This window comes from Pomacea canaliculata, linkage group LG4, assembly GCF_003073045.1.
Source record: "Pomacea canaliculata isolate SZHN2017 linkage group LG4, ASM307304v1, whole genome shotgun sequence".
Taxonomy (NCBI): Eukaryota; Metazoa; Mollusca; class Gastropoda; order Architaenioglossa; family Ampullariidae; genus Pomacea; species Pomacea canaliculata.
Window position 1 is genome coordinate 24,629,767 of NC_037593.1, and position 20,448 is coordinate 24,650,214.

Consider the following 20,448-nt stretch of genomic DNA (forward strand, 5'->3'; position numbering starts at 1 on the left):
GAGTAGCCAGTTCAATGATTTTGAGCAGCCGATTTCTAAAATCTCTGACGTTTGTCGAGAAGCTATCAAAGCATCGAGAGAGAAAGTAGTGCAGTGACGACTGCCGCCCTTAAAAAAAAAAAAAAATACAGCTGATAAGGTGGCAAGAATGTGAACGTTGTTCACTGTGACACTGTCAATATGGAGTCCCCCTCCTCCTCGATCCTCCAAATTCGGGCATCTTTCTACGCCACTGTATAGGGGTCAAAATCAAGGTTTGCACATGTACAAGGGAGCACAGACTATATTAATTGAGTGTTCGATTGAGAACTATATATCTGACAAACGGCAGAAAAAGCTGATCGAGTGACATACTTGAATCGTGACAATTAATGAATTAGTCATAAAATATGCAAGGTCACATATTATGCTGTGAGTACTTTCATTGCGAGTGCTGATCGAGCTATATACAACACACCCAATTCTAAACAATGTAAAATTGCAATGGCAGGTATATAAGGAGGATCGAGTGATATCTTTGTCACACAGTTTCAGTTTTATTCCTAGTTTCAGTTTCAGCGTGTTATATATATATATCATCCGCAAGTAAGACTATGTTCACAAACATTTAATGATAGAGTCGAGCTATATATCAACAGAATTAATGAACCTCCTGCACCCCCTCCAAAAAACAACAACAACAACTGAATAATAATAAAACATGGACGCGCGCACCATGCATAGCATGCATGCAATGTATGATGTTTATTATATAGAAGGGCAAAATGGGACGATGAAATATGCACGAATTAGCCATGCATGCAGTATATATATAGTCAGCTAATTATGTCACAGCGACATATATAAGCTGTCATTTAAGGAACCACGGATCGATCAAGGACGCGCGTACTAAGAAAGTACACATAACAGCAACTGCACGCATGGAAACCTGATATCTCCCAAATTATGTTTGGGGTAATTCAATTCGTCGTAAAAGTTATCTTATCTGGCGTCCATGGAACACACTCAAAAAAAGGTTATAGACAGCATATATTTTAAAAAATTTTGCGTGTCCTCTAAATATTGGGAGGATGAGATAGAAAAATCAACCTGTATATAGCTTTCCTATATTAAAAAAAAAAAAAAAAAAGACATTGGTAGACAACGGGTTTTAACAATCTTACTGTTTGCTGCGTACCCGCAATACGACACTTATATATATATTATTTTTAATAGGGACTCACTACGTATACGTATATATGCAATACGTATACAAAAAATATACTTGGTTATGCATGGATGAATATACGTGCCCCCGCAAAACGGTTACGTGATGTTAGTGTGGAAGGGAGATTCAGGGGTGGGTGGGTGAAATGGATATGGCTAAGCTATATAAGCCTTGCACGGACTTTATTTAGGTCCGCCGTGCTATCAGCCGTTGAAGTAGACTTCGTCCCACTGTCCTCAGATTGTCCAAGTACGGTAACTCTAGTGTCAAGCAAACATGGCCGTACAACAGACTACAGTGAATCCTGACTTGGCAGTGGAGAGACAAAATGCTACCTTTAATGCAGAGGAGCTGACGTATTTTTTATACAATGGACCTGAGTGGACTAAAAGAAAAAGATATTTACGTAAGTTTATAGTGTAGAAAGTTCTAAATGAAGTTAAATTGATTGTGAGTCTGTTCGGTCAAAGTTCATTTGTTAACTGTTGGAGTGTCGTCTGCTGCTGGTACATCTTCAAATCCGAAACATGGGAACCTCAAAGCGTTGGGTTTTGAGCGTATACACTCTTGAAGAACGTGTATTTTAAATCTTTAAAAGAGAAAGCTGTTGTAAATATAAACCCAAAATTTTGTTAGGAGGGCTTAGGACGGCATGACACTTAACAAACAGGTGGTAAATGGTTGTGCAGAGGTGGGGTATGAGGGAATAGAATTAGCAGGATTAGAGTTAGGAGGTTGGTTTAGGGATAGTGGGATTAGTTCGGATTTTTTCAGTGTCAGCATGTATGTATTGGCGTTCATAACAGCTTATCTCAATGCATAATGAGTCTTCCTAAGGCAACATATCACCCCCAACCCCACCCCCCGAATAAAAAAAGAATGAATAATGCTTTTGTTTTCAGAAAATTTAGCAATACAAGGTGTGGCCAAACTGAAGCTGAAGCAGTATGCTACATTGTCTCGGGAGGAGCAATATGAAAGTGGATTGCAAAAGGGTGCATACGCCATAACTATGGTGAAGAAACTGGGCCTTAAGTCACCAGCGGAAAGGATGTTATTTACAGAGTATGATATTGGGCACTTTATGATCCTTGTCTGGCTCTGCTGCAACTTTGTTTTTATTCTTTATGTCATTTTACAACTTAAATATCATGTTTATACACAAAGCACATTGTGCATGTGTGTGCGCATGTAAATGCATGCATGCTTAGTGTATTTGTATGGTCATTTTGCAAATTCGGAGACTGCTTAGGTGAAAATTTATTTGGTCTTAAATTTATTGCCTTTTAGTAATGTACTTGACATTGTTAGTGAATATATTAGAATATTTAGCCTCATTACACTGTAATTTACAGGCAGTGTCTTTCCATTTGTTATGATATACCCATGTAATCAAATCTGAATGACATAACAGTTAAAATTAAAATTGGAAATTGTTTCACTAATGTGATGAAGGACTGTCTTGTTTAATCCCTTTCTGCAGGGCAGTGAATCCTCATGAGGCAACAGGCTTCAATCTACATAACTCCATGTTCACAGACACAATCAATCGCCTGGCCAGTGACGAACAGAAAGAAAAGTGGCTTCCACTAGTTCAGTCATTTCGTATGGTTGGCACATATGCGCAGACTGAGCTTGGACATGGTAAGACATGTAGTCAGATAAGCTTTGCCACAAGATGTAAAGTTCTTAGTTAGAAAATCTGATCCTATAACAGAGAGTTAAAGAGAAATAAGTAAAGAACAGTGTGCCTTGAAAACTCCCTCTACACCACCAGCAGGTGTCCATCAGAAATGAGAACCTGACTGATCAAGGGAGGTAAAACAAAGAGTGTCGGACTCAGCCGTCCACATAATGTGTTAGATACAGTGAAGCATTCACTGCCACTATAGTTAGTAGCCATTGTTCTTTGTCATCTGCTCTAATATTGTTTAAATTTTGAACAAATGGGGAAAAGTTTGGATATGTGGATTAATGGACATGTATTTATTTTTTGCTTTTGCTCTTTATGCTATGTAGATCGGAAAAATGATGGTATAGAAGTGAAAATTTCTATTTTTGTTTTAGGAACATTTCTAAGAGGTCTGGAGACAACAGCAACATATGATCCCCAAACCAAGGAATTTATACTCAACTCTCCAACAATATCCTCTATCAAGTATTGGCCTGGGGGATGTGAGTATCTGATAATTTTGTTTTGACAGAAAATGATTGGAATTAGTCAGTGTGGCATAGTCTGTCCTCAGGTGGGAAAAAAAAGCAAACATTGTGATGATATATATTGTGGCTTTTGGCTGTAGCAGTGGGATAGCTGAGAGTTATGCACTTGATTATAGTATTGATGACAAAATGTGAAAAATTCACTGGTTTATAGTCAAAAAAGTTTGATCAGCAGTAGCTGGGTCATGAGTAAAAAATCAACGAGTGAATTTTTTTCTAAACTTTTTTTCAGCTTATTGTCAATAGTGGCTGTGTCAGAAAAGGCTAAATAATCAGAAAGTAAGAATAGAGATGCATGTGCTAAAAGTTTTCTGGGAGATATAATATCAGTGTGATGAGAATGTCTGATAGATGTGATATTTGATGAGAATGGTGGGATTCAGGTGTCCAACTCATCAATATTTTTATGTTTGATGCATGTCGTGTGAGTTCTTTTAAGTTTAATCTTGGTTCTTGAAATATTGCTTGTCCAAGAGTCCTCTAAATATGCATATTTAACTGTTGCAGTGGGAAAGACGGCAAACTGCTGTGTGGTCATGGCTCAGCTTATCTCTAATGGCCAAAACCATGGAATGCAATCTTTTATGGTTCAGATCCGTGACTACGACACCCATGAACCACTACCAGGTAAGTGTGATTGTGTTATGCCTATTTTTATTATAAAATCTAGTACATCTTAGGAGAATGTTTCATAGGCAGGTTTTGTTGCAGTATATCTGATGATGCTAATGATACTGGCTTTCCTTGTAAAATGTTTTATAAATATAGAAGAATTGTCTTTGTGCTATATAAAGCTGCACCAAGCTAGGTTTGTTTAAACAAATTCAGGGTTAGACATTTTGATAGTCTTTTTTTTTCTCTATCGTAAAGATGCATCCAGGTAAAAAGCAGCAATTGCAGAAGGCTTATGGCATTGCGTATAACTATTTTTCTGAGATGTGCTTCACATTTCCTGCAGTTTCGTCTTTGATTTAAACCTATGTTAAAGTGCTATTATGTAATTTAATTTTCTTTTTGTTTTGTCATCTTAGGTGTTACTGTTGGTGACATTGGAAATAAATTTGGCTATGCTGGCATTGACAATGGGTTCCTTCGCCTAAACAACGTTCGTATTCCAAGGGAAAATATGCTGATGAGATATGCTAAGGCAAGTGTATTTTCCTCATTCAGCATGCGTTCTACTTTTATTTTTCTGTTGCTTTTTTCAGAACTCAGTGAGTTATGTTAAATCTGTAAGTTATTAAATAAAGTAGACTCATCCTACAGTTTAGAATGCCATGCAGCTGGACTTCACTCAGAGGATGTTTGATTGGTGTTTTACTCGGAGTCAGTAGCTAGGGCTGTACTGTGGTGGTATTGCCCAGGCCAATAATAAGACCATGAAAAGTACCAAGGTGAGAGGCGACAGCTGAACCCACAGCCCATGCCATACAGACCAGTACTTTACCACTCTGCACTTGACTGCCCTAAGGATAGACTGTGACTTTTCATAGAGATAGCAGCCTAAAATAAGGGTATCAGTTAAGTCATTAGAGCCCTCTGGAAGATTTCTGTGAAGTGATTAGTTACCATTATAGTTCTATTAAACATTGTGTTTACCATGATAATCCTCACAATGATTCTGTAGAGTGATTATATTACCATTGACATCTGTTCATCATGAAATGACAATCCATCCCCCATCTCTGAAATCTCAAAAGAAGGAAGAAGTCTGTGTTGTAGAGAAACATGAAAATGTGAGTTATGCTTATCCATTGAGATTTTTTTGCCCTAAATGTTTTGTAGGTTCTTGAAAATGGCACCTTTGTCCACCCTAAAAGTGACCGCCTTGTATATGGGACCATGACAATGGTTCGCTCTGCGATTGTCCACGATGCTGGTCGAGGGCTTGCCAAGGCAGCAACCATAGCAGTAAGATACAGTGCTGTGCGCAAGCAGTCAGAGATCCAGCCAGGGTAAGAGTGCTGAGTGTGGCTGTCATAATCAGGAACACGAAGGCTTATCAACCTCCATTTATTTCTTTTACAATTTAAATGCAAGTCTGCTGATCAGGATCTGTTTTTTTCCCCCATGCCTTTTGCTGAAAGTTATACATGAAATATTTCATGCACGATCTGTTATAGCCTATGTCCCCAGTAATGATTGAGGTTAAGACTGTAAATTTTCTATGGTGTCATATGAAGGAGAGACATAAGAGCACTGAGTAGCTATTAACCCTCTGAGCCCTGCATAAAAGCATAAGTATTACAAAAACTGGCTTAAAACTGAAGACTGTGAAGATGACAGTGGGTGATGTTTCTTTTTTATTATTGCTGCTCTCAAATAAACATTAGTCCAAGAAACCTATCCATTTTTGGAAAGGAGAAAGCTTGAACTTTGCAATGACAGTAGTGAAAATTGTCTACCCCATGCTTCCCCAGCAAAGCCATGATCTTGGCTCATTGTTCTCTGAAGCATTGCTATGGCAGACTAAAGAGCTAAACTGCCATCATGAGAGTTAGGGCTCTGGATAGGGTTAAATCTCTTGTTCACAAGAAGACCTGATCCAGATTGAAACTGGAGGCACCCATTTCTTGTGAAAATTGGAGGAACAAGGACCCTTCGGTGGAAGAAGCTTGTCTGTAGTCATGTGTTTCCTTTTTGAAAAACTTACCAAAAATGTTAATATTTTCTGTAAGATCTAATGCTTGGAAAACGTTATAGTTGCTGTGAAGTGTAGCTTTTAGAAGTCCTTAGAACACCAGTCTTCAGAAAAAATGCAGTTTATCATAAATGACCAGCAAATATAGAAAGTGGACACAATTTAAAGTGCAGTCCTGATTCTGTATCATTAATTTTTGTCTCTTTCAGGGCAGGTGAAGTGAAAGTGCTGGACTTCCAGACACAACAGCAGAAAGTTTTGCCTCAGGTTGCAGCAGCATATGCTCTAATGTTCACTGGTCGGAACGTGCTTGCCTTCTACATGCAGGTGACAAGTCAGATTGAAAAGGGAGCTTTGGAAGAACTACCACAGGTGCCCATCCTTTTGTGTACCATGCACTTCCGAATATAACAGATGTGATCTTATTTTTACAAAGCATAGAATATTTTTGTATTAGACAGTTTTTTGGTCTATATGTTTGTGCAATCATCAGATACTCTTTAGTTCAATTTTTGGTGTTGGGACGATATGGTCATGGCGGAGTTATTTAACTTAGGCAGGAGATCGATATAGCCTAGGAGATATGTTTTAATTAAAATGACCACTCCTTCCCCACTCGTCCTGATTATTGTTGTCTCTACCAGTGCACATCAGTCGATTGTGCTTCATTAACACTTTTTGCAGAAGTAATAACATTGTTGTGCATGACTGACTGTGCTTTATTGCAACATTTTTCAGAAATCGCATTAAAACATATAAAAAGTATGTTTTAAGAGAGTATGTTTGTCTGCTATGGTACTCATGTTGATCGATTGCTCCTATCTGGTTAGCTTCTTCCCTCTATAAATCTTCAGCACAGCCTAATAATGGCAGAATAAGTATGACCAAGTGAAAGTGAAAATAACAAAAAAGACTTATGGTTTTTAAGAGTATTATTTCAATATTTAAGCAAATGAACTTTAATTTATAGGCATTTGAAGTCATGGTTCATGGAATGACAGCAGACTGGTTGATCTCCTTACTATGACCCCTCTGTTACAACTTGATTTTGGTAGATTTTAGGGAGGTTTAACTGTAAAAATTATTTGTGTGGCAGATAGGTAACTAGTGTTATCTCTTTATTTCAAGAAATGGAATTATTATTATGTCTCCCATAATATCTAGCAAGTATTTCTATTGTATAAGTGTCTGTTAATATGTTAATTTGGGTGCATGGTCATTAATGATTAAGTTTACTTTTGTATATCACTTCTTTAAAATGTTTTGAGCAAATTATTGGAAAAGCTCTAAATAAATGTTCATTATTATTATTAGATGGATTTATCCTTGAATATATTTTCAAGTTATTTCTTTGGTTTCAATTCCAGCTTCATGCATTATCTGCTGGTTTGAAGGCTGTGAGTTCATGGGATGCCACAAATGGAATAGAAGCTTGTCGTCTTGCATGTGGTGGTCATGGCTATAGTCAAGCTAGTGGTATTCCTAAGATATATGTTGATGTCTGTCCTAGTTGCACATACGAGGGGGAGAACACAGTGATGACACTTCAGACAGCTAGGTACAACATCAACCTTTTTTTTTTTAAACATTCAAAGAAAGGAATGGTGTTTGAATCTGCTTGTAAACTAGGATAATTTATGATAATTCAGAACTTTGATTGTCATAAACTTTTCCATTTTTTGAGTTATATTCTGATGTTTCTGTTAGCTTTTTTAATATCTCCTATATGGAAATCTGCTAAGGTTAACTCAAAAAGAGGAAGAGATTTAGCTGCCTTTGGACACACCATACCATCTACAAAACAAACTTATTCCATTGCCCCTAGAGTCTATACATTCCAGGCATTTTTAGAGGTGAATACTTTAATACAGTAGTAGGAGACATATGCACACTGTTCATGGGAAACAGTTTAAGATGCTGTTGAGGTGAGTTGCTTGCAGAAGATGTAGCATGTGTTTGCTGAGCTGGCCAAGGATCACATTCTTTTGCAGTTTGACAAGGTCAGGTTAGAAATAGTTGTGGTTAAGCTTGTTATCATCAAGGCTGGACTTCTTTAGAAGTGGGCATACAAAAGCAGTCATTTCCAGTGGATAGGAGGCTGTTAATGATGTCATGTTTTATTATTGCCATTGGTGTTTGCATAAATTTGGTATTTATATTAAGTATCGAATATGCTGCTTCCAAATTTGTCATACGCTACAGTAACAATTAAGAAGGACTGAGAGTATTGTGAGTTTGCAAAAGGAAGACTAGTAGTGAAGTAGCAAGAAGTGGAAAAGTAGGGAAGGGTGTGAAAAAGGACTAGCATTGTGTGAACATTATGTTTAATAATATCTATTATTTAAGAACCAAGCTATAGTTTGATAAATGTCTTCAAAGGTTGCTATTTATATATTTTTTAGTGTTTTTTTTTTTAAATACTTTTTTTTTAGATATCTGATCAAATGCTATAACCAATTGCGCCAAGGAGAGCAACTTCCAAGCCTCATAAGGTTCCTGCAGTCTCCACTTGAGGGCAGAAGCAGTCTGGACAATCAGCTTGAACTTCAAGAACTTTTAGCTGCTTTTGAACATCGTGCCAGAAGGTGCAAGCATGCACGTGTGTGGTGTGTTTTGTATGCTAGAGTCAGTACTAATGAATTAGCCAATGTTGACATGTGCATTCAAGGAGGTATTTTAAGTACTATGCTTTATGTAGAATCTATAATGCACGTGTATACTGCCATAAAAGAACACTGTCCTAGAAGTTAGTGGCTAGTATGGTGGTGTAGAACTGTTTAATGTGACAGAGCTAAGTTGAAATCAAATTATCAGCTATATGTAAATTATACATATATCTCAATGATTGTTAATTGTTCTGTATTATACATTGAATGAATTATAAAGTTGCTGGCCACTTTAACTAAGGTTAGCAGATCGTCATTAAATAATCTATCTGATGAGTGATCAGTAGATATTCCCCCCCCCCACCTAAAAAAAAAAAAAATAATAATATTTAAAATCTTAAGAAAGGTGTCAAAATTACTGTCTTACTAGAATGGTACATGAAGTGGGCCAGAAGTTACAAACAGCAGCAGAGGAAGGAAAAAAGTCACATGAGGCATGGAACAGCAATTCTGTTGAACTTTCAGCTGCAGCAGTGGTAAGAAGTAAAATTGAGAGTAATACTCAAAAGAAAGTGCAAAAACCCACCAATCAGGCACATCACAAGCTATCAGACTTGTATGATGCTTTGAAAACTGGCTTTTAAGTACATAATGTATGTATTACAACAGTTTCTACTTTCAACAAGAGCAAGTCCAGTCTTACATATTTTTCCTGTTTATGACAGGCTTTTGCACAAGCCTACATTGTGAAGGTCTTCACCGACACAGTGTCAAGAATGGAGGGTAAGGTGAAGGCAGTTATGACATCACTGTGCCAGCTGTATGCCCTGGATGGAATTATCAGATACCTTGGAGATTTTATGAAGGTGAACATATTTCATTTTTTCCTATTTACAGGGAGAGACAAAGACTGCAAAAATACTTTAGAATCATTCATTCATCCCTTGACTGGTATTTGTCGTTGGATAGATGCAGAAGCTGACATGCCTGCCACTTACACCTGTTTTTGGTGATAGTGAGCAGGTCCTGTTCTCTGTATGAGAAGTAGCTTCCTCAGGCACTTTTTCTTTTTTGGTGAATATCCATGGTCCTGTCTCTGGGCTTTTACAGTTGATGTACATCTTCCTCTCCAAGTGAACCACAGCTAATGGGTCAGCTTGGTCACAAACACATAGGCACTGGCCTCTGGGCATTACTTTTGTCGTGGAAGTCTTCACCCACTGATGATGTATTAGCATCATGATTTTCTGTAGGGGTTTTACTCCCTTAGCCTTTATCTCTCCCAAGATTATCCAAAAGGCAGGGGTCCATTTTCTTTGGCTAGGGTTGTGGTAAGAAAAAAATTGGTAAGACCTTGGAAATAAATTATGTGAACAAGAAATGGATAAGATGAGCCTACTTTCACCATGCTAGGAGGTCTGTGTCAACCGCCTTCCACCCCAGATGATGCTAAAAATTGCTGTAGTGGTGACCACATGGCATATTCAAGTAGCTAATCAAAAGTTAAAATCAAAAATTGAAAACTTCTGTGTCTTATAAAATATTGTATTTGAAATCAAAACCCTGTTGTGCACATTTTGAAATTCATCCTGCACTTAAGTAAATCATTATGCCGTTTAAGGATGTCGTTTACTTATGGACTCGAACTAACATTGTAAAAGAGGACATGTTAGCATGCAAAATATATTTGTAAAGCTATCCATTAGATTTATGCCATCATTCATTAAAAAAATTATTTATATGTGTTCTTGGTAATTGTATTTATGTTAAGTGACCTGATGTTTATCCTTTTGGGTAACATTTTGATATATTCCTTATCTTCACTTACTGGGAGATTTAGCAAAAGGAAGAAGAGTCACTGACTTTAGCTGGAAAGGCATCATTCTTGAGTGTAGCGGAGTTCTCTGTTCATGTTGGTGGCCATCTATTTCCCTGCTTACCCAAGATCCAAAAATCTTGGGAAAAGTAGTAGGGAGTTTTTTTTCTGGCATCTAACATTGATTTCACAAGGAGACTTATAGAGCAAACAATTTGTTTTGTTACAGTTTTTTTCTGTTTCCATTTCAGGATGGTTATATCAGCAGTGAACAGGCAGTATTGTTGCAGTCTCAGCTGTTGACACTGCTGGCAGAGTTACGTCCCAACGCCGTGGCCCTGGTAGATGCCTTTGACTTTCCAGATGCTGTACTGGACAGTGCATTGGGTCGTTGGGACGGGAATGTGTATGAAGCTTTGTATGACTACTCCCTTCGAAGCAAGCTGAACGAGAAGCAGGTAAGTCAATTGTTTGTACTTTCGACTCCATACACATAAATATGCCTTTGCCATTATTACATTGTTTCTTGGTTCAATCCTCAGTTCCAAGACACTGAGCTAAACGTGCCTGAATGAAGTTTATCACAAAGACAGCTTGTGTCACTATTGCTTCGCACTTTTTCTTCAGGTAGCCTGCTTGTTCCAAAGAGGAGGCTTATTGTTTTGCAGCTTGTAAAAGATATCAAAAGAAAAGGATCAAACAGAAATTGTTGAGATACAAATGGACTTTGATTGGTATCTTGTGTGTTTTAGGTTCTGGATGCCTACCATAAGTATCAGCGGCCATTCATGGAGTCCCAGTGGAAAAACTGCCCACAAGCTGCTGTCACTTCACGTCTGTGAGATGCATGTGAATGATATGGTCAGGTGTTAACTGAGTTACATTTTTGTGATGATGTTGATGTGAAGTAATCCCACTCTGCCGAACTGCACATGGGGAAGTATACCCCTGTGACTCCTCAACAACAGAAATTAGAATACTATGAAATAACTATCTAAATTTCATGAGGATCTTAACAAGAAACATCTCTGCACATGCATTGTTAATTTTGTAGAGTAGAATCTTACTGTGTTGATCAGAAAAAGTGCATATACCAAGATAAGGTTGAATCATGATGACTGGCCATGTCCTGTGAATTGCTATTTATTTAACAGAATGTCAATAATAACATTTCTAAATTTTCAAGCACTTCAGCTGTTTTATGACAGAGAATTTGCAAAAGTAATTGAAAACTTATGCTTACAGAGACAATGAGGTGACGAAATATATAATAGAAGAGTTTAACTGTCCACTTTAAAACCTGAAGTGTTGACTTAGACCCGCACATCACCTTCTTCGACAGTTGTCTTCACATTTAATTTTTGTTACTGATTTTTGTTTCTGCTTGTGTCCTCTTTATTAAATTTTGGGAACACATATGAGTGCAAGAATTCATATATTTTGTGTACACAGAACATCTTGGAGCTGTGCCGGTTAGAAATGTGAAGATTTTTATTAACTACATACAAATTTGAATTTTGTTCATTTATTGTATTCAGAAAACATCTATTGAGCTTTGGGCTCTAACATGTTTAGTCATTCATGAGTACTCAAAACTTTGTTCCTTGCAAAAGCATATCAGGACATATACCTGTCTGTGTATGATTTATATATGGAGAGAGAGCGCACAAATGAATGCATGAATGGATGATGGATGCAAATTATAACTGTGATGTTGATTATTGAAACATGTCTTCATTGCCTGCAACAAAATAGAGAGTTATCTACCTTAGTGTGCCTCATCCTAATAGCATTTATGATCTATTTTTTTGAAACCTTACGACTCTGTTTTGATATGATTTGGTGCTAGACATGCCCCAAAAAATGGTTCTATTTTTTTTTAATGCCTTATCATTGGACCAAGCTAGTCTGCATTTTTTTTTAATGTACAATTGTAAAGTTAGCAAAAGGAACGCACTTGGCAGTGAAATACATGTGAATGAACATGTGGCTGAAAAAAACTGAATTTTGTTTTTATCTGAACACTTCACTGCACCTATTTATACATTATTTCCTGCTTACAATCAGTTGCTTTAAAACTGCTCTTTGAATCTTGGATTTGCTATCTGTTTACAAGAGTTCCATAAAACAGATGTTTGTATCAGAGTAAAAAAATTAAAACTACTAAGAGCAATAGTTATATTTTTGCAGTCTTTATGGGTACATTAATTAAAAGTTGTCTGTGTGTGTGTGTGTGGTGGTAGTGGGGGTGGGGGGCGAAGAGATTTGCCAAATGAGGAAAAAGTTGAAATTATCATAAAACAACTTTCTTCATCACTGTTATTTGATAAATGGCTGTGCATCCATGGGAATAACTAAATGTATATTTAAAAAATCACAAACATTTTAATATTTTGAGCTTGCCTGCTCTTTGTATGCTCAAAGGCTTACAAAAGATTTTGACCCCATAATTTTTGTAATTCTGCATATCTTCAAATGATATTGGCATACAGGTACACACTTTTGTTAGACACTGGTTTGGAGAGGGAGTTGGGGGGAGGTAGAAGACTAAAATCAAACTGTATATAAAGTCTTTGCAAATTTAAGGGACATAGCTTACCATGAGACCATGCTCATTATTTGGATTATTGCCCTTGCATAAGAATCAAAAATCCTCCAGCAGATCAGAATGCAGAGATGTTCGTTTAACTTTAAGATTGAAACAATTATTGGAGGGCATATATATATATAAGTGCATTAAAGTGTATTTAAATGAACTGTCAATGACTAATGGGTACTAAAGCGTTCAACATTTAAAATATGGATCATTAAAAATTTTCTATGTTCTATAGGCTGCATGATGGTTTTGTTTCGTTTGTGTTGTGACTAAATCTTATACCATCTTATAGATATATTACACACACACACACACAAACTGTATTTTAATGCATTATTTAATGTTTGGGTGTATGCATTAGTGTATGGCATGCCATAATATATGTGCCTTTTAGAATCATCTCAACAGCAGCATACCCAATAGTTAATTTACTCTGAGATTAATTGCTCGACCATTTTATTGAGATTTTGAATTTTACAGTTCATATAACTGCATCGTCAATTAAATAAGTAAACTTAAATGAAATAATCATTCTATTAACAATGTAAATTGCAAGATGTGCAATCATTAGAATTAAAGCTGAACAATGCCATCTTACTCTCTAACATATGTTGCTGAATATCTTAAACTGTTTATAAAAATGTACATACCACGTACCTAATTTCCCCTATGTAGAATGACTTCCTTTAAGAATTGGTCACTCAAGGACCTAACCCCTCAAACTATATTGCTATGAAGGAATCACAATGCACGTTTTCTGCAGTTAGAAAAATCTTTCTAAGACCCAAGCAGAAGAAATAGTCTGCCTGTAGTCTTTTGTTTGTTCAATCCTTATCTATGGAAGGTAGTCATTATAATTCAAACCGTTCCTCAGCTGACGTCAGTGTATTTGTCTTGCATTGCCTCACCTTTATCGCGTGTAGCGGATTGACCGGCAGCCAAGTGGCTTGGAGGCCCGACCAAATTCGGCCCCCGGGGCGATCGATTTTGATGCAACGATCCGACCACACGAAACCCGAACATCTGTGAACGAACAGAAATTGTGTGCACTTTATACTAATCTATTCAAAACTGAACAAAATTATTTGAATTTTTTAAAAATATAAAACTGTCAACTCAGTATTAATTTGCTAAGTCTTGACAATCTATGCCATGACACGCTAAGCTGGACTGGGTGACCTCGTTCACAACTGGGTGGCAGGAAATAAAATTAATGCTGCAGCGTTGTCGGGTGGTGGGAGTTGCGAAAGCCGGATGCGATCGAGAAGTTTGTATTTGTGTTGTTTTTCTATTTTTTTCTGTGGCAGCAAGGAAGGTCGCCCGCACACTTTCGTAGACATTGGGTACTCCGCACTCGTCACTACGATCGTCCAATTAAAACGTTCACTTCTGCGTTACATCTTCGCGATTGGTTACGCCTGTAAAGGTCTCGTAGGCTCGCGAGGTCAAGGACGAGGTTGTGTTTGTACTAGCGGCAAGTCTCGCGCTAGGAGCAGCAGCGTGCGCTGAACGCGATAGAAGCAGACGACGTGTAGTCGCGCGTGGAACATGGAGTACCCAACTTACATTTTACCGAAGGATGTTTTGTGGTTGTGGTGTGTTGTTGTTGGATTTATTGGTGTGTTCAGCGAAGAAAAGAATGTCCTGCGATTCGAGGGTAAGTGTAAGGTATTTTGTTACAACATGAGAAGTTGGTTGAGGGCACTGATAAACTCCGACCCATCCCCAATCAACCCTCTCTATGGCTTACTGTCGCTATTGACATATAATAGTAAAGATTTCTGTTGCTTTGTGTTACTCTGTCAGCTGCTTGCATTATGGGGTTGAGGTACTTCAGACACCTTGTACATTTTCTAGTTCTACTCTCTCCCTAAGATTCAATACATCGACCCCCGCCCCCGCGTAACCATCACGAATTTATTTATAGTTTCCTTTCGAGTGAATTGTGTTGCGTTGTGTGACTGGTACCAGCGACAAACACTCGATAAAGCACACAGCACTGAAATGTTTGTCAAAAGACCTATATAGCCTGCAGTAAGGTGTTCAGATATGCTGTGAAGGTCAGATCGAGGTAGGTAACACTTCAAGCTTGCGTACCTATGGTAACCATATCTAAAGAGGGTCGAGGGCATCAATCCATTACTGTGATACTTGTTCATACATTTGTGGGACATGTACTAGTGACTATAATGACTAGTTGACATAAACTCGTCTCGATCATAAAGCAACATAAATATGGCACTGAGATACTCCTCTAGTAACACCTTAGCATTCCTAACTTGACATAGCACTAGAGTTAAATTGGGTGATCTCGAAAGTATGTTGTGACCCTGTCTGGATTATTATGGGCTCAGAGGACTCAGATATATATACACACCCACACGCGGGTATTTACGGATAGTGTAGTAACTAAAGATATTGCTCACAGCCCTACTTTTACACGGCGGTGGGAGAAGAGCGGGTGTGTGGGTGTGTGAGTGTGAAAGGGGCGGGTGATTAACAGGCCGTTTCACATTTACGAACTGTAAGCACGGACAGCCGTCAAGGTGAAATAACTCACTTGATCCTTCGCTATCTAGCACAGAGGATGGGAACATAATTTTCGGTACAGAAATTTGTTTCATATTTACAAAATGCTCGACTGGCAATCCATAAATCCTTATATCAGCAATGCAAATAAGCCAACCGAGATTTTTGTCCGAAGCAGCTTGTAGAAGAGAGGTAATAATGCAGCGCGACATTTGAGTAATTTTAGCTAATTGGCGACTTGCATGTCATCCACAGGCTGCGACATTATCACACCTTTTTTACCATTGTATGCTCATAATCGGTGGACCCGTGTCCCTTCCTCCCAACTCTAGCGCGCGAGGCCTGACTTCCCCTCACCTCCCATCACTCGCACAAGAATGGGTCGGAAAATGACCGTAGGAAAGGGTCGTCTGCCAAATATCTCTCCATCACCCTCGCGAGAAGGGGTCGGAAAATTACAGCAACGGTCGTCTGCTAAATTTCTCTCTCTTTTTTTTTTTTTTTATTTTATTTTGCCCTCTCTTTGTGATAAACGTTTGTCGGTGTATCGATCAGTATGCAGGAATGATCTAAGCATTTGACTATTCATTGAATGCCTTTGTGTTTGCTTTCTGGAGCTTGAATCAGATTGCTGATAGGGAAGGTCATTGCCCGGAAAGGTACAAAATATCCGTATTTGCGTGCTAGAAGTATTATACGCAGCATAAACACGTGTCCCCTTTCCAAATGACATTTTTAGGAGTGTGGGTGGGAGTGTGGGTGGGAGTGTGGCTGCTCAACCATAGTAAGATTGTTCGCTCGGAAAGACGGACCACAGTGAACTATTTGAATAGGGGCTGCAATCTTTCAGAAGACAAATAGGTGTATTTCAGCAAGGGCATCTACACTGCGTCATTTCCGCACTGATTGTGTCCTCACGTCTCATGAGATTAGAGGCGACTATTCTTAGGTCTACTTGCCTATTTACTGGCTGTAAGTTCTGTCATTAGAGAGAGTGCTTCTAAGGATGTCACGATGCTGATCGCAGGTTTGAGAAGGTGCAGACTGATGAGAGTAGCTACTTCATGATAGCCGTGGGGGTGGAATGGAGAGCAAGGATTCCATCTAAAGTAATCGAATTTTTTAGGGTTGATGACTCTTTCTTAATGTAAGTAGTGAGGGAAAAACTTGGAATGAATTCTCAGCAGTAGGTCGGTGAATACTTGAAAGAAAAATCAGTCTTGTCATTGGCCCCTGCCTATTAATCCATCCTTACTATAAGGCAGCACGACATCCTGTGCTAACCAAGAGATAGCGTGCCATCCAGCGATAACCGAGGGGCTACATAACATCCTACACTAATCAAAGTGTGTGCATGATTAAAAATAAATAAACTAACACTTCTTTTACAGTCTGGCAGTCTTCTAAATAAGAATTCGATCGCGAACCCTGACGACCAGTTCCATCAAGGCATTAGGCACTTTATGGATGCTGGCATGTGACCAGACAGCTGCTAACAAGAAGATAACACATATACAGTCACTGGCAGTACTAAGAGGGATGCTCTTATTGGGTAGTAAAGGGGATCAGAAGGACTAGTAGTCGTCTGCTTAAAATATTTCAAAAAAGATATAGCGGCTTGCTTCGCTTAGCGTTATTAAATTTTTCCTTCCCCTCTCTCTCTGTACTTTTGTGTGTGGTCTGTGTGTGTGTGTGTCTCTGTGGTCTGTGTCTGTGTGTGTGTGTGTGAGAGAGAGAGAGCAAACATGTTTTATTCAGTAGTCTGCTCCCGCAATTACAAATGACAGAAATGTGACACTAAACACGATAAAATTGAGTCCAGCGTTGACCCTCTCAATATGCTCATTATTTACCCTCATTTCTGAGCCTCGATGTAAACTTTAGTTCCGAGAATGACAAAGGAGCGAACAAAAATTACTGCCAAAGCTCTTTTCCTTTTTCGTCAATCGGTTTTCCCGTAAGCCTCTTTGGCGTTTATATAGCGTGCAAACATAAACTGTTTGGCCGGGACAATGTAGGAATCTTACCTCTGTGGGATTTTATCTATTGGAAACGACTAGTGATGGTGACAAGAGTGACAGCAGGGCGAGAAACCCATCAACGACCACCAACGCCAGCCAGAACATCACCAGGTCTTAGTTGTCATACTCTCTGTATATGGCAGTCAGTTACAGGTCTAGTGGGATGGACGATTTTGTCTTCGGTAAAGCTCAGAGCAAGATACTGTTTCATCAGATGTGGGTGATTATCCTCCTCTCCAGGTACACGCCTACAAAAATCACCATGCACAGGAAGAGAGGTGAACAACATAGACGTAGGAGAGTGCACGGACACGTTTTATGTTGTGAAGACCTCAGGTCAGCTAGAGAGCCTCAGGACAATGTTTAATCAGGCGTATCTGTGTACAAACGTGACGTCACGATTTTGACCTCTTTCTCTGCATCATGTGTGTAGACAAGCATCTCCTGCTAGGAAAGGGGAGTATTCATTCAGATCGTGCTGAACTTAACCAACCATTAGAAAAGAAATGCACCTCGCTTGACCTTTAAAAACGCCAGCATCTGGCGAAAAAAATTCTTAATCCTCGCATTCTCACACAAAGCGTAGACATTTTAACTTTTATTCCTATTATTGTGCACGAGTATGAAAAGATACCACCGCTATGTTTTTGTACACAAAACGCTTATGAGTGTCACTCTAGGTTTTCACGATAACAGGTATCACCCCGACACTTTGTAAACGACTATTTGTGCATCATGAAAGGTTGACCCGAAAAGAGTGACAACGCTGGAGATTTTTCAAGGACAAAAAAAAAAAACACAAGACGAGACATTGTTATCTGTTTGCTTTACGAGTCTGCAGTAAGTGCGGTGAATAGTTTACCAACTTGGTTGTATACATCCTCAAGTGGGTCGGTGTCCAGCGAGGTGTCAGTCAGTTGGCTTGCTCGTACTCCGCCACAGAGACGTCTCGGTGAAGGTCGAGTCGACCACAAGAAGCTAAGGCTATATTACGGCAAGCAGCGTAAACAGATGCCACGTGCAGAGAAGATCAGCGTGCCGAGACGAGAAAAACTCAGAGCGTGCGGCGCTAGCACCGTTGTTCAAATATTTTTGAGGCTACGGTTTGTCAGTCGCAGGCCCTGCCACTGTTCCGCTTGTAAAGCCCGCGAGAGGGCGCAGGAGGATGTTTGTCAGCAGACGTGCATCCGTCAACGCAGTACACGACTACCGGAATTTGGCATTCGTTGCTCCTATTGCGTAGCTCGTTGTTGATGTTCTTTGATCCCAAGATGTATATAAAGAAAAAAGTAAAAAAAGATAAGAAAAGAGAGAGAGGAGAAGAAAACAAGAGATTACTTGAATGAATCCAGATCTGAGCTATGAGCTAAACAAAACTAAGACCTCTTCTATTTGTTTTTCAGACATGGTGGGTCGTAAGAAAGGCTTTGCAATACATAACATAGGCAGTTACACTTGTTTGTATGTCAGTCAGTCATTTTTTTTTCTTACTCTGTCTCTACCTAAATCAGGTTACTCTGCGCATGAATTTGTATGGAGAAGTGTAATTTAACCCTGACCCCATTGCGTGAATTTTCATCCTGCTTTGACTTCGTGACAGATAATACCCATGTTATATCTTGAGATGTTGACCAAGAAAGATATTTTTATAGGAGGCTTGGGTGGTGACACGGTGATATGGTTTCAGGGTCAGTAAAAATAGTACACAATATTTGACGCATTTTTCACAAAGAAGAGTTTTTTCAGACGCAAATGAAAGTATATATATAAAAAAAAACCAACTCTACAGCTATCATGTACGTATAGGTTGTAATAAGCCATTGTCATACTTTTTTATCAAGGTGGAGGATGGAGGGACGTGTTGGTGGGTGGGAGCTAGAATGGGGTTTTCATGTCCAGACAATGTCTGTCTGTATCACAGCCAAGCACCCTGCCCTCAGTTTTGTAAACATCCGCGAATAGACTTATTTGCCACGATGATCAAATTATCAGTTGTCCTTGCAACGCCGAGCGCGCGTTAAAAGACTCATGCTGTCTGTCTATCTGTCTCTCCATAGAAAGATGTTTCGTGTCTGATGATCACATATGTATTCCTGCGCTAGAATACATGAAATACTAATTTTTATATGTTGTTCTAATATGCTACTTTGTTTAGTTAGTATTATGCTAGAAGTCAATGACATTAAAGATAATGTCAAGTCTTTTCTCTCCTTTCTCTCCTGGAAACAGCGGTGCGGTGCAGCAAATACTCGTCAACAAGAGGCCATATTTGCTCATAGCCCCTAACAGCCAATCTCAGTTAGCTAAATTAGTGACAGCAAAGTCACGTGGCTGCAAACGTCATTTATGGCTGCTCTTGGACCAGCTCCATTGCACGAAGTGCATTATCTCGCCTAGCCAAGGTTTGACTGACCAGCCAGCTCAGTTTTATCTGAACTGCTGTCTGTTGCTGGGTTTTGGCAGGTTCGCCGACCTGCTGTGGGAGGGTCGCCGATAGTGGGTTTGAGCTTGTCACCTGTGAAACAGTGAAAACATGCGGAGAGCATCCGGGCACCAGCAAGAATGGCGTCAATCTTCAAAAAAAAAAAAAATGCGTCGTGAGTGTAACACTGAGAAGTGATCACACAAACAGGCATTCTCACATTACATACTTAAGTAACGCAATATCAGTGCGGCAACCATTACTGAGGTCAGACAAGACACGCACAGTGTACCCTCGTACCCTCGCACTTTTTTAAAGAACGAATTTTTCCCAAACTTACCTCTCGTTATGGATTATCTCTCCTTGAAAGCGAGCTTGAACATCTGTGAT

At 39.0% G+C, this 20,448-nt stretch overlaps 2 protein-coding genes and 1 long non-coding RNA gene across 5 annotated transcripts in view; 2 read left to right on the plus strand and 1 right to left on the minus strand.

Annotated features, from left to right (window-relative positions):
• The first annotated feature begins 1,393 nt into the window (after nucleotides 1–1,393).
• LOC112562720 (peroxisomal acyl-coenzyme A oxidase 1-like) lies at nucleotides 1,394–12,665 on the plus strand. Its single transcript, XM_025236167.1, has 14 exons — nucleotides 1,394–1,613; nucleotides 2,110–2,272; nucleotides 2,691–2,851; nucleotides 3,275–3,382; nucleotides 3,935–4,054; nucleotides 4,459–4,574; nucleotides 5,213–5,382; nucleotides 6,278–6,440; nucleotides 7,436–7,626; nucleotides 8,501–8,653; nucleotides 9,105–9,210; nucleotides 9,400–9,540; nucleotides 10,742–10,948; nucleotides 11,243–12,665. The coding sequence occupies exons 1-14, from the start codon at nucleotides 1,484–1,486 to the stop codon at nucleotides 11,330–11,332; spliced, it is 2,019 nt and encodes a 672-aa protein (XP_025091952.1). The 5' UTR covers nucleotides 1,394–1,483; the 3' UTR covers nucleotides 11,333–12,665.
• On the minus strand, nucleotides 12,294–18,601 carry LOC112562725. 3 transcript variants are annotated; one of them, XR_003098914.1, is made up of 2 exons: nucleotides 18,503–18,601; nucleotides 12,294–14,109 (listed from the first exon to the last, which is right to left on the minus strand). It is a non-coding gene; the product is annotated as an uncharacterized LOC112562725 (long non-coding RNA). The 3 variants fall into 3 exon arrangements; XR_003098915.1 differs by having other exon boundaries at nucleotides 18,499–18,601; XR_003098916.1 differs by having other exon boundaries at nucleotides 17,643–18,601.
• LOC112562723 overlaps nucleotides 14,462–20,448 on the plus strand; it is a 59,537-nt gene continuing 53,550 nt past the window's right edge. The window contains exon 1 of the mRNA XM_025236170.1: nucleotides 14,462–14,743. Coding sequence (XP_025091955.1) covers nucleotides 14,635–14,743 — 109 coding nt within the window. The 5' untranslated portion in view covers nucleotides 14,462–14,634. The remainder of the gene's footprint in view (nucleotides 14,744–20,448) is intronic.